The following is an 18,269-nucleotide window of genomic DNA, read 5'->3' as shown; positions in this document are numbered from 1 at the left end:
GCTGATTTTTATTGCTAAATGCTAAATTTCCTATGTATCTGACAAAAAAATTCGAGTTATCGTTAATTCGACTTATCGGAAATTCCGATTTCAGAGTGGGAGAAAGAAAGATTTATTAAAATAACCGCGCAATTCTCTAATGCTAAATGCTAAATTCTATTTGTGAACGTCAAATCCTATTACTGAATGTTAAATTCTCTCTATCGCTGAATGTTAAATTCTCTCTATCGCTGAATGTTAAATTCTCTCTATCGCTGAATGTTAAATTCTCTCTATCGCTGAATGTTAAATTCTCTCTATCGCTGAATGTTAAATTGTATTGCTGAATGTTAAATTGTATTGCTGAATGTTAAATTGTATTGCTGAATGTTAAATTGTATTGCTGAATGTTAAATTGTATTGCTGAATGTTAAATTGTGTTGCTGAATGTTAAATTCTCTCTATCGCGCTGAATGTTAAATTCTATTACTGAATGTTAAATTCTATTACTGAATGTTGAATTCTATTACTGAATGTTGAATTCTATTACTGAATGTTGAATTCTATTACTGAATGTTGAATTCTATTACTGAATGTTGAATTCTATTACTGAATGTTAAATTCACTCTATCGCGCTGAATGTTAAATTCACTCTATCGCGCTGAATGTTAAATTCACTCTATCGCGCTGAATATTAAATTATGTTACTGAATGTTAAATTCACTCTATCGCGCTGAATATTAAATTATGTTACTGAATGTTAAATTCTATTATTGAATGTTAAATTCTATTGGTATTGCTAAATGCTAAATTCTATCGCTGCATGCTAGAGCTTAGTGATAGAATTCATCATTCTATTTCAGAATGGTGAATTCTATCACTAAATTCTACAGCTGAATACTGTTTTTTAAATTTCTCTCATTCCCGAAAAACTCCGAAGGAAGAAAACGTCGAGGAGTTAAGTTAAAATTTCAACACTAGAATACGGAAAAAGTTCTGGGACTGAATATATACTTCGACTTAAACATATATATTCGCGATAAGTTTCGATTCGGGCAGATAAAATTTCGTGCATTCACTACACTCACATTTATTTAATTCGTGATATTAATTATAAATAAGCGAGAAATAAATAAACAGATGTGGAAAAAACACTCACCATTGATGAAAACAGCGAGGGTGGTGCAGATGAACAGGAAACGTAGAGAAATCATGATGGGAAGGATCTGATGGGGCTCTGTCTGATCTGCAGGACGTTAACTGATGGGATGAGACTTTCTTCAGGCAGCTCCTGCCTGTAATATGGCAAGAAAAAAAGAAGCGGCGGCAGAAAAGAAAACAAAAAGAAAAAAATCTGAAGCAAAAGGAATGGCTTCTTCTTCTGTGGGTCAAGTCAAGACGAATGAATGATGATGATGATGATGATCACCCACCGCCATCTTGTGACTCCCGTGTTTGATCTTTTCAAGGATCCTTTTGTCTCTTCTTTTTTCTTTTCCCATTCGTTGAATTCTCGTTGTTTTTCAGTCAAAAGACGCACATGAAAAAGAAAACCAGTCGAGCTGCTTCTTATTATTTAAGGAAGGGAGTTGATATTATTATGGCAGACGTACGTGCCATGCCTTGTTGCATTCAGGTTGCATTTTTTTGCCGCTAAAATGAAAGTGGAATTTTTTTTTGTGTGTGTTCTTTGATAACAAAAAACTGTGTTAATAGATCTTAGTTTTTGACGAGATTTCTTTGGAAAATATCGGATCCCAATGAGATCGCGTCGTTGTGATTCGCGTTCCTGAAGGTTGATTGTTCGCGGAAAGAGAGACTTACCTAAATATTTGAAATATTTTGGCACTCGATGATTCCCATGAAAGTTTTCCTCTCATTAATGTTCTCATTCCCGTTATTTTATCAATAAATGATACTCGTAAAGTCTCAAGTACCAGAATAACCGATGATGATACTCATCCAGCGTTTCTCAACCTTATGATCCGTCAACCAGGCGTGACCGCAGGGAGACTTGAAAATTAAACTCTGATTAAATGAAAAATGTTCAACTGTATGCAACTCTGATATTATTTGTATGCTCATGTAGCATCAAACTTGTAAATTGGTGGTCCGTCGAAATGTTTGAGATATTTTACTGGTCCATGGATCCAGAAAGGTTGAGAAACGCCGTGTCAGAGTCTATCGTACTCTTCTTCGTGGTTCTTCTAAACTGGCGCGAAGAATTGTAAAAGTGGGATGGAAGTGCGCATCTATGAACTTGTTGGACCACCTGGCTAACGGTCCTCAAGCGGCCTCTTGGTCTGGACGTTGATCAGCGCTGGTCGGTTCTACACACACACACACTGTTACAGAACACATTACATCCAAAAGTCATCGGTGATATCGCATTTGGAGTGAGAAGCAGGAATACCTCAGAATACTTCAGATTTTTCCCGCCATTACCCATGCCTTTTTGAATAACTAGCTTGTATCCCTTGTGGGGACAGAGCGGGGGTGAGGGTCATGGTCGGTTTGTTGTTGGTCCTCAAGTGACGCGCGAATGGGAGCCCATCTCCCCATTAAAAAAATCTCGCCACAGAGAGCAGCAGGCCTACAACGATAAAATTATTCAGTCATAATAAGAAAAATTGGTGGCAGATGGCAGCACTACACATGCATAACAAGCATTACACAGAAGCAAACTTCACAACACATACATACAGATTCCAACATGTACCAATTCGCTATAAGTTCCGCAGAGGAATATGGACGAGGTGCGTGTGTGTTTCAGTAGTGGTCGGCTGATGTTGGTTTTCTGTGGTTCCCAATTTCGAAGCGTGAATGCGAGATGATCTCCCCGTCAACACGTCTTGCCGCAGCCTGCAACAGGCCTACAACGGTACAAATATTCGATCATTAAACCTCACTCATTCGCACAGATGGCAGGAATACTACTACCATGGCCCCCACATCCTGTAGCGGGGCCCCTAGCCTGGGATCTTTTGCGGGCCCCTCGGTCAGACTTTTAACGGGCCCGTTCTGTAATTAATTTATAGTGTGAAAAAGCAAAAAATTATGAGAACTGTCCCGGGCCCCAGGGCTAGAGCCCTGTCAGCCCCCTCCCCTATGTGGGGGCCATGACTACTACTTATAACCTCGTACACATTCCTCTACGGAATTTCTAACGAATCAGCACATGCCGGAATGTGAGAGTAATGTGTGGCCCCACTGCAATCCGTATTTATGCTGTCGAGTTGCGCTTGTTTCGGGTTCATGTGTTGCCATCTCTCTTCCATTTTCTGAAGTAAAGATGGAAATGCTTGAATTTTAATGTTAACGTCAGTATCGTGTTGTATGTCTGCCTGCTCTCTACGGAGAGACTGTTTTGAGCCTCGAAGCTGGAAAACCGCAGAAAACCAACTTCAGCCGACCACCACTGTGGCGTCAACGGGGTTCGCACCTGAATGAGAGTCCAGCGCGATGCCCACACGACCGCACAACTGCAGGTTGCAGGACTAAAAAATTCTAGCACAACACCTACATAAGCTCTCAAACTGTTAGGCACACATTCACATTTCCGGCACAGCACATTCGTTATTACGTAAATTAGTATTATTCAAGTATTACGTAAGCAGATTTTTGACCCCCCCCCCCGTCAGCAAAAGTCAGCAAAACACTGAGCCCCCCCCCCCCCCGTCAGTAAAATTTCGTCAGCAGCTTAGGGTATTTCATATTTTCAAAAAGGGGTGGTTGATGATGTAAGCAACCTTCAAACCCTTCCCCCCCCCCCGTCATCAAAAGTCAGCAAATCCGAAACCCCCCTCAACCCCCCTCGATGCTGACGTAATACTACTTGAAGAACCCCTAGAGAGGGATTAATGATAATGGGATTTGGGGGGGGGGGTTAGGATTTACGAGAATCAGTAGGTAAATTGGTAGACGGTAACTTCCAGCTAGATGGGGGGGGGGGGGTAGCTCATAAAACTTCACTTTGCCAGGACTCCTGGCTTGCGAAAGTATTCTATGGACCCAAAAGTCTTCGCGTTTTAGTTGGTGCAACTCAGGCAAACGTGAGGATGGAAGGACCAGATGTCACTGGACTTTTTGAAGATTCATTAAAAACAAACAAATTGTCCTGTGAGTTAACGTAACCAGATCATGGTCCACCGATCTGTCTTAATGAAGAAATTGAAGCAGGTGATCGCGCGAAGACGACCTGGACCACGCTGGAAAATGCGCGTGTATGTGTTGTGAACCTAACTAAGGTGAAGTTTTTGTGCAATGCTTGTTATAGGGCTTCCATCTGCAATCATCAATTTTTTCTAACTATGAGTGAAGGTGCACCGTTGTAGGCCTGTTGCTCTCTGCGGCGAGACTTTTTAAAGGGGGGGAGGGGGAGATCGGCTCGCATTCGCGACTCGAACTTGGGAACCACGGGGACCAACACGACTTCGGCCGACCATTACTGCGATGACGACAGGGTTCGAACCCGGGTTCCCGCGATGAGTGTCCGCCGCTATGACCACAGCGGCTCTAGTGAATGTTCCGAAATTCGTGTCGTGAACTCTGATTCATTTTACAAGGCAGAGTTTTTGAGCTTCATGGCCGCTGTGGTGGTCGAGTGGTCATGGTAACGGACTCGTAACGCGAGGACCCGGGTTCGAACCCCACCGCCGTCGCCAGGGTGGTGATCGGCTGAAGCTGGTTTTCCGCGGTTCCGAACTTCGAGGCGTAAATTGTCGTCCGATCCTTTCCGTTAAAAAGTCTCGCCCCAGAAAGCAACAGGCCTACAACGGTGCAATTATTCAATCACGACACTTAACTCATAGTTAGAAGAAAAATTGATGGCAGGTGGTAGCACTAAACATAACAAGCATTACACAGTGCCCAACCTCGCGTTAGGTTCAACAACACGTTCCCGCACGGTCCAACATGTACCAGTTCGTTAGAAGTCCCGCAGAGGAATGTGGACGACGTGCATGAGTGGTTCTGTAGTACAGACGTATAACGTTATAGCGAAAATCTCGTTTAAACGAACACTTTTCTAATCCCCCAGGTAAGTTTACATAGAAACAATGCAAAAACCCGGAAATCCTTCATAACGAAATTTTGTGATTGCTCCGGTCTCTTGGAGTTCGTTATAACGGGATTCGACTGTATAGTAGTGGATCTTTTCACCCCTTCCCGAAACATTATTGTTCTCGTCAATTCACGAAACAGTGTTCAACACCGGGCCGCAAGAACACGGCCACGAGTATTGTCATATCAATTCTCCAATACCATGTCGCAAATCTTACCGCTTGCTTTGATTAGTATTTGAATGATTCTCATGCAGAGCTTTTGATTCTCATTCAAAAGCGAATGAAATATTCCATTTCACTTATAGAAACTCAAAAGGAAAGACACATTCCGAATTGAGTTCTCGGGTAGAAGAAGAAAGACGCGGCCCCTCACACACACACCTAGGCATGAAAAATGGCCCAAGGCTTGGCGAAACTTCTTTCAAAGATAATAATAGCGGTGTGATAACGGCGAAATATCCAGGTGATCACTCATCACCACCGTCGTCACCACCACTACTGAAATTTGTTCTTGAAAAATGATAACCTTTTCCCCGTGAACCGAAAGAGCAATTGCGGCTACTTTCTTCTCGTCTGTGTAAGTAATAAATAAAGCGACCCAATTTTAGCAGGTGGTGTGTTTATTGTATAAGGTCACACGTGGGTCACTAATGAAAAGTCAGCAAAAAAAATACTCCATTATTGAGGTCACAAAAAAAAATCTAGTTGTGTGTCCCCCCCCCCCCTAACCGCGGCCCATGAGCTGCACCTGAGATCATGGTTTGAAGGAATTCCTGCGGTCATATTTTGAAGAAGAACCTTGGATTTCTTTCGGTGGGATGACGTTGTACCATGTTTCTCCGACATCACCTCATTCTACAAGTTCCAAGCCTGTGTCGCTGATCTCTACATGATCCCGCCCGCGGGCTGACATTTCATCTATGTTATTGCCAAAGCCCGGAGTTGGCCAGTTCGCGAACTGGCTGGCCCAGTCGATCCGGTCAGTGTCAGAAATTCGGGGTTTCGCCCCTGTATATCGATTCGGTGTTATCGCTACAACGGTTTTTTTTTGTGATGATTATGGTATTTATAATTAGCCATATAGCTAACTATAATTATTATAGCTAGCTATGGCAACCCTAACGATCGAAGGAATCTGAATACAGTGCAGTCTCCCCTAACGGACACTTTTCTGATCCCCGGTCCCGTCTTTAATATATTTCACTCCCCCAGTTAGCGGACAGTAAAATCAGACAAACTATTTTTTTTTCTTCAAAATTCAAATTTATTAATTTTTGACAATTAATCGAGAATTCATCATATTCAATGGTGACTCCAATGTATAACTCCAAGTTCGTATTGGTAAATATGATAACCTGGCAATCAATTACTCGATTAACGGAACATAACTATGGTCCAGGACGGGGATTCCGAATGGTAATGTTAGTTTTGTTTGCACATGTTGGTACGTGTGAAGAAAGCCAACATTACAAGATTGATAATGAATGCTATAATGAATGTTTTCACGTGTCTTTTTCAAACTTTAATATAATAGAATTTTTATTGCAAAATACATGTAGTGCATGTATGGGTAAAAATAATTAATTGGCTTAATGTATGAAGAGAAGAAAGTTTATAATTTTTTTTTCATATTTATCACGCTTTCCATTTGTGAATTATGCATAATCGCAGGTGAAATTGGTATAAATATAGTGAAATTTCAAATCAAGCTTTTTCTTTATTGGGACAATTGGTAAAATTATGCATAACTCGCACCGCGCGGTGCTCACTTTTACATGCGCACACAGTTACATATCAACATTAACATTTAAAAGAACTGATTGCGACCGAAGCCAAACGTCGTATAAACGTGGGTCTACTGTATATCGTACCTCCCAGTTAACGGACACTCCCCCGTTGGCGGACAAAATTTTTGGTCTCCCATGGGTGTCCGTTATCGAGAGGTTCTACTGTATCGATGTCTTAGTGATTCGTATGTTAAGATATATTGGGATCGACATATAGTAGCCGACTAAAGCTCGAAATTAGGACATGGGCCGGCCAGTTCGCGAAGTGGTCAACTTCGGGATTTGGCAGTAACATAACAGTCGAGCCATATAGTATTGGGAACCAACTTTCTATTTTTTACATCAACGTACTGCTCAAGGGTGCGTAAACTTTTCAGCCCGCGGACCAGAAGCGTGGTATTTCTGCCTCTCGCAGGCCAGAAGCTGTTATATATCCGGTGACTACATGTGACCTGTATCTCACGAGATATTCCAATAATTTTGGCTGTTCTTTGGCTTACTTTTCCACCTCCAAGCTGACCATATTTCTCCGCGAAAAATACAAGAAATTGGGAAACTGAAACACCAGTTGTCGCCAAAAGTGATCGTGAGGAGTCTGACTTGTGGTCCGGATGCGGGAGTCAAGGGTTACTGTGGCGTGCCCGATTGACTCATGGTTCGGACTCACGAAATTGGAGCACTGTCATCCTATTGGGAGGCATATTTACGAATAAAGAACATCACCAGAATAAGAACTCTGACATGCTTTAACTGAAATAATCATGATGCTATAATCATTGAATCATAGAGTGTTTATCTGAGTTGCCAGTGAATATCTTTTGTGTACGAAATCAAGCATCCATCATCAATGGTTTAAGTCAGTGGTCGGCAAACCGCGGCTCGCGAGCCATAAGCGGCTCTTTGGCCCCTTGAGTGTGGCTCTCCCACAAAATACAACGTGCGGGCGCAAAAAATTCCAGATTTTTGAAAAATCATGTTTAGACACACATTTTGGCCATTTTGTTCTCCCACCTTCCTCTCCCAATCGAGTCATCTTTTTCACGTGTTTTTGCCGAAAAAAAAAAGCGAAAGCCTGACGCCGCTGTCACGTGACACTCCCGCGACAAATCAAAACTGGATTTTGGGTCGAAACAGTTGGTTCGGGAAAAAGTTGTCGAAAACGAGGTTTCTCCCTAAGGTACTCGGGGTTAGATAGACGCAAAAGAGGGGTCTCCTCTCAGAACATGGGGGGGGGGGGGGGACATGCTAGGTTTTCCATAATAAGGAACGTCAACCTCTACCATGCCAGATCATAGAAGACGATGCTCCTGGGCCACCACCTCTCCTGACGGCTCTCCCGAGGCATCCTCTCTCCATCCAACATCGGTCAACACTGCTAGGAACGATCCACCAGGGACCCACACATCTGAAGACGACGCTCCTGGACCACCACCTTACCACCTCTCATGACGACTCTTCCATGGTCACCTCTCTCCATCCACATCCAACATCGGTCAACACTGCTAGGAGCCATCCACCAGGGGCGACCATCCGAAGATGATTCTCCTATGGCCTCTGCCCCACAAGAAGGCCCGCCTTGGGCTTTCATCGACGACGTCCTCCTGCTAACATCTCGTCGGACGAGCTTACATTAAACCCGTCTTACGCACATTTCCCAGTAAAGGGAGCCGGATATCCGTAAGACAACAAGTAAAATAATAACTTAATAAACTTTAAGTAAAGGTTATTAAGTTAATATTAGGGAGCGTTGTGGAGTGAAAAAAGATGTAGTGTCGAGGATTGAAAAAGGTATGTTGAGATGGTTTGGATATATATAGAGAGGACGAACGAAAGGAGTTAGACGAAACAACTAAACAAGACGAGTGTGGATGGGAGAGTTGGAAGGGGTCGACCTCAGCGAACGTACCTCAATCAGATCGAGGACTCTTTTAGCAAAGGCCAGCTTAGGAGTACCTTAATCAAGTTAATAACAATCTACCTACCTATATAGTTTAAGTTTGAAAAATTTGACTCTCAAAACAAATTTCAATCGTTGTACTGTTGATATTTGGCTCTGTTGACTAATGAGTTTGCCGACCACTGGTTTAAGTACCGTGTAACCATTTTCTAAAAGGCATATTTTGGCTGATTAAAATTTCATTTTTACCCGTTTGTTGGTTATGGACAAAAGTAACTAAGAAAGACGCCATTTTTTCATGGTTACTAAGTTAACAGAATATAGACGTTTTGAGTCTGACAACGACTTATTATGAAAATACTTCCGTGTGCACAGAGTTTTTGCTGCGGAGAAAAAAATTGCCCATAAGCTAGCATTTGCATAATTTAGCATGATATTTTTTAACTCCGCAGAGATACCGAAATTCTGTGCGCAGAGAAAAAATGGGTCTACGCAGGTGAATGTGCTCGCTTTATATATCTAAAATAAGAAGAATCCTCGGTACCACCGAAATGGAAAATTTGCTTCAGCTCAGTAGGATTTTTAAGAGCCGGCCGCAGAGTTCCAATGTGAAATTATTTACATACACGATATAGGCGAGCGAAAGCGTCCAAGTAGGGTAAAGCCAGGTTTTCCTAGGAGCAGGTTTCTACAGCGCACGCAGCGTAAAAATGCTGATTGGTCAGAGAGAAAAAACCTGAATTTCAACCTGAAATTCACGCTGCACACAGCGCAAAAGTTTTACTCCTAGGAAAACCCGGCTTTACCAAAAAATTCCTAAACTTGGACATGAGGAAGCATGCACACCCATTGTTGGCTATGTTCCTTACATATGACTGCAAGAGATGGCGCCACTACACCACCAATGAACATTTGTTTTCCAACCAAAACAGAACCACACAACCAGTGCTTCGACGAAGGTTTTTGTTAATTACCAAAATTTATTTATCATTTTGTTTGTTTTTTTAATTGAAGAAGGAAGACATTGCCTGATTCTTCAATAAACTACCCCAGTGATGTCTGAACTAGTTACAAACCGTCCTCCTTTGGAAGGACATGATCTATTTTTTAATGTCATTTCAACCTACGTTTCGGAAAATTCGCCATTTTTGTCTGTTCATGTTTCCGGAATTATTTTTGTGCCGCGAAAATTGCTGTTAGCGCCTTCGTCGGCTATCTTGAGCCAACCACCCATTCAACCCACGTGACGACTTCCGAAAAGAGGGAGAGGGGAATACCGGCATATAAACTAAATGACATGTAAACTCATCAACGTTTGCAATATGCATGGGAACCCTCAGGGAAATGTCTGACAGGGCTCCAGCCTAGAGGCCCGGGGATCAACACCTTACATGCACAATTTTTTTAACTATAAATTCACTCAAAAACCATTGTAGGAAACCCCGTCAAAAACTCACAAGGGCGCAGCTAGTATAGTAGTCATTTCGGAATCTGTTAACGTAACTCAAAAACACACGAGCATGTCATGTGACGACTCTGACACATGCTCAAACTAGGGCTAGTATAATATGAATTCTTATAAGTGCAACTTGAATAATGTGGTTTAATCTCGACCAGAGAGCAGTCCCAAGTGTTTCAGAAGAGCACCACGTCGAAGATGGCTGCTCTACTTTTAATAGGGCGTCTTTCAAGGATTATCAATTTCTGTGTCGATTGCTGCACCCCTAATTAAAAAATACACGCGCGCGTGTGGTTTCGCCCCTCCTCAGGTGTATCAAGGACGCCCAACAAGGTGACACCATGGCCTTAATACAGGCAGCATCAATTACATTAATAATAAATAAGTGAAAGCGAATTTGGCGGAAAAGCCTTGGTGGTCGAAAGAGTAAACATTTTTTGGTGGTGCTCACCATCTCCGCCTAGACGGAAAAAGAAGCACCTCGTCGCCATGTTTTATTCATGAAGTTCTAATCAACTTTTTTTCTTTCCCCTCCGTTTTCATCAATAAAAATGAGGACCCGATAGCAATTAAAACCCCTTCGCTTTCATTCTCGGAGGTCAAAGACGAACGCTTATTATTATCATCATTATAAGATATGCAGCCGGGCGATAACAACGCTTTTGCGTGGCCTTATCTTGAGTAATAATAAGACCGTTTCTCATTTACATACGGCCAGGATTACAGTACGAATGTCTCATAAAAGATATTTTACAAAACTTACAAAAAAAAAAAAAAAAACAATAAGCCTATTGGTTACATTCGTCGATGTGCTTATGGATTGCATTTTTCAAGTTTTATAAAATAACTTTTACAAAACTTTTGTGTAATACCGGCCTAAGACGGGGGTGGAGGGACACGACCGCTTTCTTTCTGGAAACAAAAAAAAAAAGACAAACCTTTTTTTCCCCCCCATATAGCTTGAAGTTCATTTTGAAGTTATCTTGAAGGTTATCATAGGCGCTCGTTGCCTCGATTTTGGACGGAGCGTAAAGCAACAGTAGAATGGTATCTTGGAAATGCTGCTCTATGATAAATGCCTCAAGAAATTTATCTTTCCTTGCTTCCTCCTTCTGTTCAATCTCTATACCAGTGGTTCTCAAACTTTTTTTTGTCCATGGCCCCCTTTCAACCATTTCTCATTCCTATGGCTCCCTCTTGCGAACATGAATAATTTTCTACCCCCATCCCGGTTTTCCATTAGAAGATAGGTATTCAAAAATTGTCTGAAGTATATAAATATGTTTGAATTTAATTTGATTAATTTTTAGTTTATGAAAATAACGAAAGAGCAAAATAAACGTAATAGAATACAGTAAAAAAAATGGAATAAATTATTTCCAATCAATGTAAATTCTGCGCTTGAAGGCGGCACAATGTCATCAAGTTACTCTTTACTGGATGAAATTTGTATTATTTCAAATTAGTTTAATTTTGTGTAAATGATTATGGTTTCGTTGAGAAAATGTCAGTTGTAGCTTCCAAAATTCGCATTCTCTTGTAGTGATACAAATTCCAAAAAGTGGTAGCAAGCAGTTTTATTAATTTTATTCTCTTCGTGCAGATAAAAGTAGTATATAATGAGGGAGTAGCCACACAGAAATGAATCACAATTGAAAAGTTCAACCTTTCACATCGTTTTCAATAATGTATCAAAGATATAGGTTCATGTTGTAGCCATACTATGAAGTTAAAAAAATGAACTAAAATACGTGTGAAAATTTTTTAAATATTTGTTTGAAACATTCATTCCAGAGAAATCATGTGCGCAGTCACGGGGCCTCATTAACCATTAAGCAAAATAAGCACGTGCTTAGGGCATCGGTACAAAAGGGGCACCACAAAAAGATATCATATGGTATTTTTTTTTAATGCACGATTTTTTTTCAACATCCATCATCTGATAGAAGATCCTGACATTATAAGACCACTTGATTGTATAGTTGAAGGTCATTATCACAAGAATGGCACGAAAGATGAGAATCTAATAATGTTGCAAACTAGATTTCACATTATTGCCAAGTTTTTCGATTAGCTTTTTCACAATTTTCATAAAGTACGCCCAGAGCTGTCTTAACATTATCATACGCCCAAATACAAAGCTATTTTTCTGAGAGAGGCACTACTACATAGCTAAAAATTCCTACCTACCTATTTGCATATTTACTCTTGAAAATCGGAACCAGATCTAATTGTCACTTGGTTGCCAAAAGTGACCAGATGGGCCCCAAGCAAACCAAGTTCTATAGAATAAGGACATGATTTTTGTGGGTCATTAGTAGATCAACTGTGTAGTTTGATCCATAGAAGTAAAAGAAATGCTACCAGGTGTAAATTACAAACTTGACAATGTATTTAAAAAGAAAAAATACCCAATATATACAACGGTGAATCGTCAGAAATAAGATACCCACTGGCAGGGCCGCAACTGGATACTTGGTTAGCTGGGGCAACTACTCATTTAGGCACCCCCCCCCCCCGTAATGCTGAAGGATAGGTTGAATGGTTGAATTTGCGCCCCCTTTTGTAATGCGCCTGGGGCACCAGACTCGCCTGCTCCCCCCCCCCCCCACTAGTTGCGGCCCTGCCTATTGGTAATATTATGGCCATTATAAGATTCAATGGTTTCTCCTTGGAATGTTGTTACAGCCTTTATCTCATCAACCGTTCGTCGTAGTGGTATGGTCCTAGTTTTAAAAATTATCAAAATGTGACCAGAAATTACCCTGTACGAGTATTGAGGATGAAAATACAGTGTACACAAAATGAAAAATGTAAATTTTTGTACGATCTCCCCCCCCCCCCCCCCCGCCCAACAAACAAATCACATGTTTTTAACTGCATTATTCCCTGAGATATTTAAATTCAAAATCGGAGACAGGTGCGGGCTCAGGAGAATTTCGCGGCCCAATGCAAAAAAAATTTTTGCGGCTCCCTCTAAAAACATTTCATGTAGTTGCTCCCCGACTTACAAACTTTTCGAGTTGCGAATGTAAATCTTGGAGGGGGAATTTTTTTTCAGAGCGAACGCATTTTATTACACTAATTTTTTTCATTATTTCAGGAGCGCGTTGATAGTCTGGATCGTACTCAAACACGATCCATTGAGTGAGAATGACATTTAAATTAATTTTACAAAATTCATAAATTATTAATAATAATTAGCACGTGGTCCACCTGCTGACACTTCATCGTGGCTCGAATCATATTGAACAGACATAAATTCTTGTCATACTTTTAAAGCGCTTCATCATCACTTTATCAAATATACGTTGCAATTCGACAACTTTGATCATTTTTCGAATCTTTTATTGCTATTTTTGTGTAATTAATGTAAATTAATAGAAGTAAAGGAATCAATTACTGGAATTCCATGACTTCCACAAGAGTAGGGCTGCAGGGCCGTCTTAAGAGCATCATGGGCCCCCACCCCCCCCCCCCCGAGCAAAGGGATTTTTTGGAGGCCCTACATGGAAAATTCTCGAAAAATTCAACTACGTCTCGTTTTTCTGAGGCACCTCTTCACTTGAGGACCTTCGGGCACGGCCCGAGGTGGGGGAAGCATGCGTTAAGACGGCACTGCCTAAGGTTCGTTTTCAGTTTTGAATCTGGTAACCCTATCTGAAGACCACATAACCAATGTTTTCACTTATTTGTTCGATCATCCATATTGTCCGTATGTTTCAGTGGAAAGAAATAATTATTTTTTCTACATAAAATCGATTATTGCAAATGTCTCATAAAAAAAATTTCATACCAAAAAATGACAAAGAACTCTCTATCTTTCTTTTTTCATCATCTCATGAGTTGCCTGAAATTTCGAGATTAAATGGCAGCACCAACAGTATATAAATCAAGCCTCTGGAGAGAGTATGACGTCAGCGGTCTCCGCCTTGGCAGTGCTGAGAACTGTGTCCCCCAACATCTTTCGTCGGAACATCACGTGACTCGGTGAAAACAAACACGGACCCCCCCCCCCCCCGTTATTTTCTTATGGCATAAATAGGAGTTTAAAATAATAAATGAAAAAATAATTTCAGCATGGACGAGATAATCCCAAAATTAATGAAAGTTATAATTTCAGCATTAAAAAAAGATAATTTCAGCATTAAAAAAAGATAATTTCAGCATTAAAAAAAGATAATTTCAGCATTAATAGAAAAAAATATTCTAGAATTAATGTAAGAGATAATTACAGCATTGATAAAAGTGATAATTCCAAAATTAGTGAAAGAATTAATGAAAGCGATAATAATAAAATTAATGAAAGATAATTCCAGAATGAAGGAAAGAGATAATTCCAAAATTAATGGAAGAGACAATTCCAGAATTAATGAGATATAATTTCAGAATCAACGACAGAAATAATTCCAGCATTAATAAAAGAAATAATTCCAGCATTAATGAAAGAAACAAATCCAGAATTGATGAAAGCAATTATTTCAGAAGTAATGAAAGGAATAATAATTAATAAAGGAAATAATTCCAGAAGTAATGAAAGGAATAATAATTAATAAAGGAAATAATTCCAGAATTAATGAAAGAATATTCAAAAAATAATGAAGGAAAATCCAGAATTAATGAAGGAAAATTGAAGAAATTATGAAAGAAATGATTCCGGTATTAATGAAATAAACAATTTAATCTTTTTTCATCTCTCTTTAGATGAGTTCTTCTCTCCATCCTTTTTTTGAATCTTTAAAACCCAATATTTAGAGACCGAACTGTACATTTCTATGGAAAAATTTCCAGGCGGGAACTTTGTTTTGACCGAGTCACGTGATTTCCTTGCATTTGATGCTGCAGTCGCGGTAGCTGGATGCTCCCTCCAGTAATATATAATTTCTGTCGTCTGCTTCTCTTCAGGTTACTCGTTTTGGACGTCTCCTTGTGTCCTGAAAAAAGTACTGAACTGGCAGTTTGAACTTCCAGTTCTGTTTGTGAGCTTAGCTTGTAGGGAACCGACTTCTTCTCTGTCGTCTGCTCATTAAGAGGCTCTTTATTTTGGACGTCTCCTTATGCTCAAATAAAATAACCGAACTTATAGTTTAAATTTCCAGTTCAGTTCAAGAGCTTTGTTTATAAGGAACTGAGTGGAATAAAGAATATAGTTTTTTTCACTTTGAACTTCATCATCACCACATGAGTCACTTTTAAATTTGACATTAGATGGTAGCACATTACTATAAAGTGCAGTGTGGAAAAATTCACTTTTTACGATCTCACCTGTCGTCTGCTTGTTTGGAGGTCTTTTGTTTTGGATGTCTCCTTGGGGTCTCGAAAAAATTACTGAACTGGAAGTTTGATCTTTCAGGTCAGTTTATAAGTTTTTTTATAAGGAGCAAAGCTGAATGAAGAATTTAGTTTTTTATACCTGAGCTTCGTCATCACCACATAAGGTACTTCTGATTTTGAAAGTAGGTAGCAGCACCAACAATATTTTTAAAAATGAATTTCTTAAAGTATTTTAAGAGTATTAAATTAATTTTAATTCCCTTTTAAAATTGTTAGTGCCATTGTGAATTCGCGGCAAATGCTACAAGGCAAAAAAAAAAACTGCTATTAGCGGACGGCGTAACATTTCGAGTCACACGGTATATACGGATTTTGTCATTGCGTAAAGCAGTGACAAAACTGTTCATGTGAACATAATGATTCATTATCAGGATTTCAAGCCCATCGGAAAATATAAATAGGGGGCCATTCAAGTATTACGTAAGCAGATTTTCAGCCATTTTTGATCCCCCCCCCCCCGATGCTGACGTAATACTTGAATGGCCCCAAATCAGCAGATGCAGTGAGTCTCAAATAAACGGATTTAAATTGCTTTAAATGTGGTCATACGCCATTTTATAATTTTTTTTCCTGATGTACACAACATTGTTCTTGAAGGATAGGAAAAATGCATTGAAATTATTTGGGATGTTGCAGGCCAGCAGCAGGCTTAGATAGTAGGGCAGTTAATAGGAAGCATTACAGTATAGATTAAGAAAACTTTAAAGATGTAGTGTCAATCTTTAAAGATGAAGTCCCAATACATTATCTGCTTGGATTGCATATAGAAACCAATCAGCAAACCAAATGACGTTAAGACCGTCTTAAATATGTTTAAAATCACGTTTTTCCTGTTAAATTGAAATGAATGGCATATGAACACTTGCGATTGAAACAACAGTAAATTTATGCAATTACAGTTTCTTAAGTTATATAGCAATGTAGTTCTAAAAAATATAATTTCGCGGGTATTTTTCCTCATGTATGATTTGGTCTCTTGGATGGAGTTCGTTATAACTGAATTCGACTTTATTTCTTTTCAGTGGAGGCAATGGGTACAATTGGCACACCCCTCCCCAAAAATTCATAAAAAAATGCCCCAGAGCAATCACTCTTTATTCGATTTTTATAAATATATTCCCCATCAGACCACTCAGGTTTAGAGGTGTCGCGAGTTGGATACCCAGTTCGTCCTTGTCAGAAAACCTTCCTGACCGCAGCAAAAAATTGCTACCGCACGGAGTCCCCCCATCGAGGAGTTAGCGCACCAACCTCTCGATGAGTATAAGAAACAAGCCTGCCGTTCGGAATGGGCAATAAATTGTAGGTCCGGGTCTAATTAGCCCTCGTGTGCAGAAAATGACGGTGGTGCGACAAAAATGATCAATGATCAGACCACTCAGTGCCGGTTGAAGATAGCTTTGAGCTAAACTAGATGGCTATCCGTGTGTAATTGCATGAAAACGATGGGGTTTTTTACAAGCTTTCAATTTTCACCCATCTACTTCTTGGATTGCATTTACTACCAACACTCAAAAGAATGTCAATGGATGGTCAACAAATCTTTGTCTGCTTTCTTTATGGCAGTCCTCTTTGAATGAAACGTCTTCGAACACACACAACTTTCTGTCTTTACAGTTATTCCATTTTGCTTTAAACCTCTTCTACAGTTTGTGTCAGGGCCTACTGTCACCCCCAAGTCGTAAACCCACCGATATTACACGCAACGCTTTTTTTATTTCCTTCCTCATGTTAATGTTACTTGAATAGCGGAAAAATTGCGAAAAATATATTCTATGCATTTTTTGTTTGAAATTAAATTTTTTTTAGTCAGAGCGACCAAAAAAATTTAATTCCACAAACTTCTTCGTGACCCCCGTATCAGTAGCCGTGGCCCCCCTGAGGTCATATGGCCCCCGGTTGAGAACCACTGCTCTATACTGTTTGACAAAAGCTAAGGAACAGTGTTATTTTTCGTCATATGTAATGACAGACATCCTTCGTAGAAATGAAACTCGGTTAATTTTTAGTAGACATCCCAAAATATCTTTATAATGCAAAATGAAGCAGATATCGCCATATGGCAAAAAAGAAAAAGATATGCAAAAGGAAAAAAGATGCTCCTTATAGCAATTGTACACAGTTACGAAAAAGTGCTCGTTCTGCTGGAAATAAGGACAGATATGGGTCTGTCAGTATGAAGTGTGACTTCCTCGGGTACTGATGTACATTTAGCATCAGTTGTGAATGCCGTTCACTGAACTGTTGAGGAGAGCATGAGGGATTTTGTCCCATTCGTCCTTTAAGGCGGTTTTGAGTTCCTGTATTGTTCGAGGAGGGTTGTGTCTTTGAGCAATACCAAGTGCATCCCACGCGTGCTCAATGGAATTTGAGTCCGGCGGATATGCAGGCCATGGCATGCGCTCAATATCTTCATCACTTGCTAGTGTGTCGGACATTTCATTTTTTCTATGCGGACGGGCATTGCCATCCATGAACAGAAAGTCTGGACCTACTGCACCACGGAAAAGACGGACATGGCCCAGGAGATTGCCGGTGCAATACCGTTTTGATTTTACGATACCTCCATCAAAGATATGAAGCGGAGTTCAGCCATTGTGCACGATACCCGAACACACCATTACTCATTAGCCATAGCGATCAATTCCCTGGACGTTCTGCTGATGGTAACGAGTTCACTGCTCTAGCCACAGTAGCTGGTGTCCAGAATCACTGTTGATGCTGAAGCGTGATTCGTCAGAGAACATGAC

At 40.2% G+C, this 18,269-nt stretch overlaps 1 protein-coding gene and 1 pseudogene across 2 annotated transcripts in view; both read right to left on the bottom strand.

The window, feature by feature from the left end:
• The window catches only part of LOC149068791 (protein obstructor-E-like), a 28,366-nt gene extending 26,873 nt beyond the window's left edge, over window positions 1-1,493 (bottom strand). Inside the window, exon 1 of the mRNA XM_089251076.1 lies at window positions 1,139-1,493. Coding sequence (XP_089107202.1) covers window positions 1,139-1,193 — 55 coding nt within the window. The 5' untranslated portion in view covers window positions 1,194-1,493. The remainder of the gene's footprint in view (window positions 1-1,138) is intronic.
• Window positions 1,494-5,406: 3,913 nt separating this feature from the next.
• The window catches only part of LOC149068785 (putative polypeptide N-acetylgalactosaminyltransferase 9 pseudogene), an 89,681-nt pseudogene continuing 76,818 nt past the window's right edge, over window positions 5,407-18,269 (bottom strand). Inside the window, exon 3 of the transcript XR_016195116.1 lies at window positions 5,407-5,423. The product of XR_016195116.1 is annotated as a putative polypeptide N-acetylgalactosaminyltransferase 9 pseudogene, transcript variant X1 (transcript). The remainder of the gene's footprint in view (window positions 5,424-18,269) is intronic.

This window comes from Pholcus phalangioides, unplaced genomic scaffold (assembly GCF_987345545.1).
Source record: "Pholcus phalangioides strain wild (caught in Gottingen) unplaced genomic scaffold, Ppha-v1.0 ptg000024l_1, whole genome shotgun sequence".
Taxonomy (NCBI): domain Eukaryota; kingdom Metazoa; phylum Arthropoda; class Arachnida; order Araneae; family Pholcidae; genus Pholcus; species Pholcus phalangioides.
The sequence above is the reverse complement of the archived record's forward strand: the minus strand, read 5'-3'. Positions and strand labels throughout refer to the sequence as shown.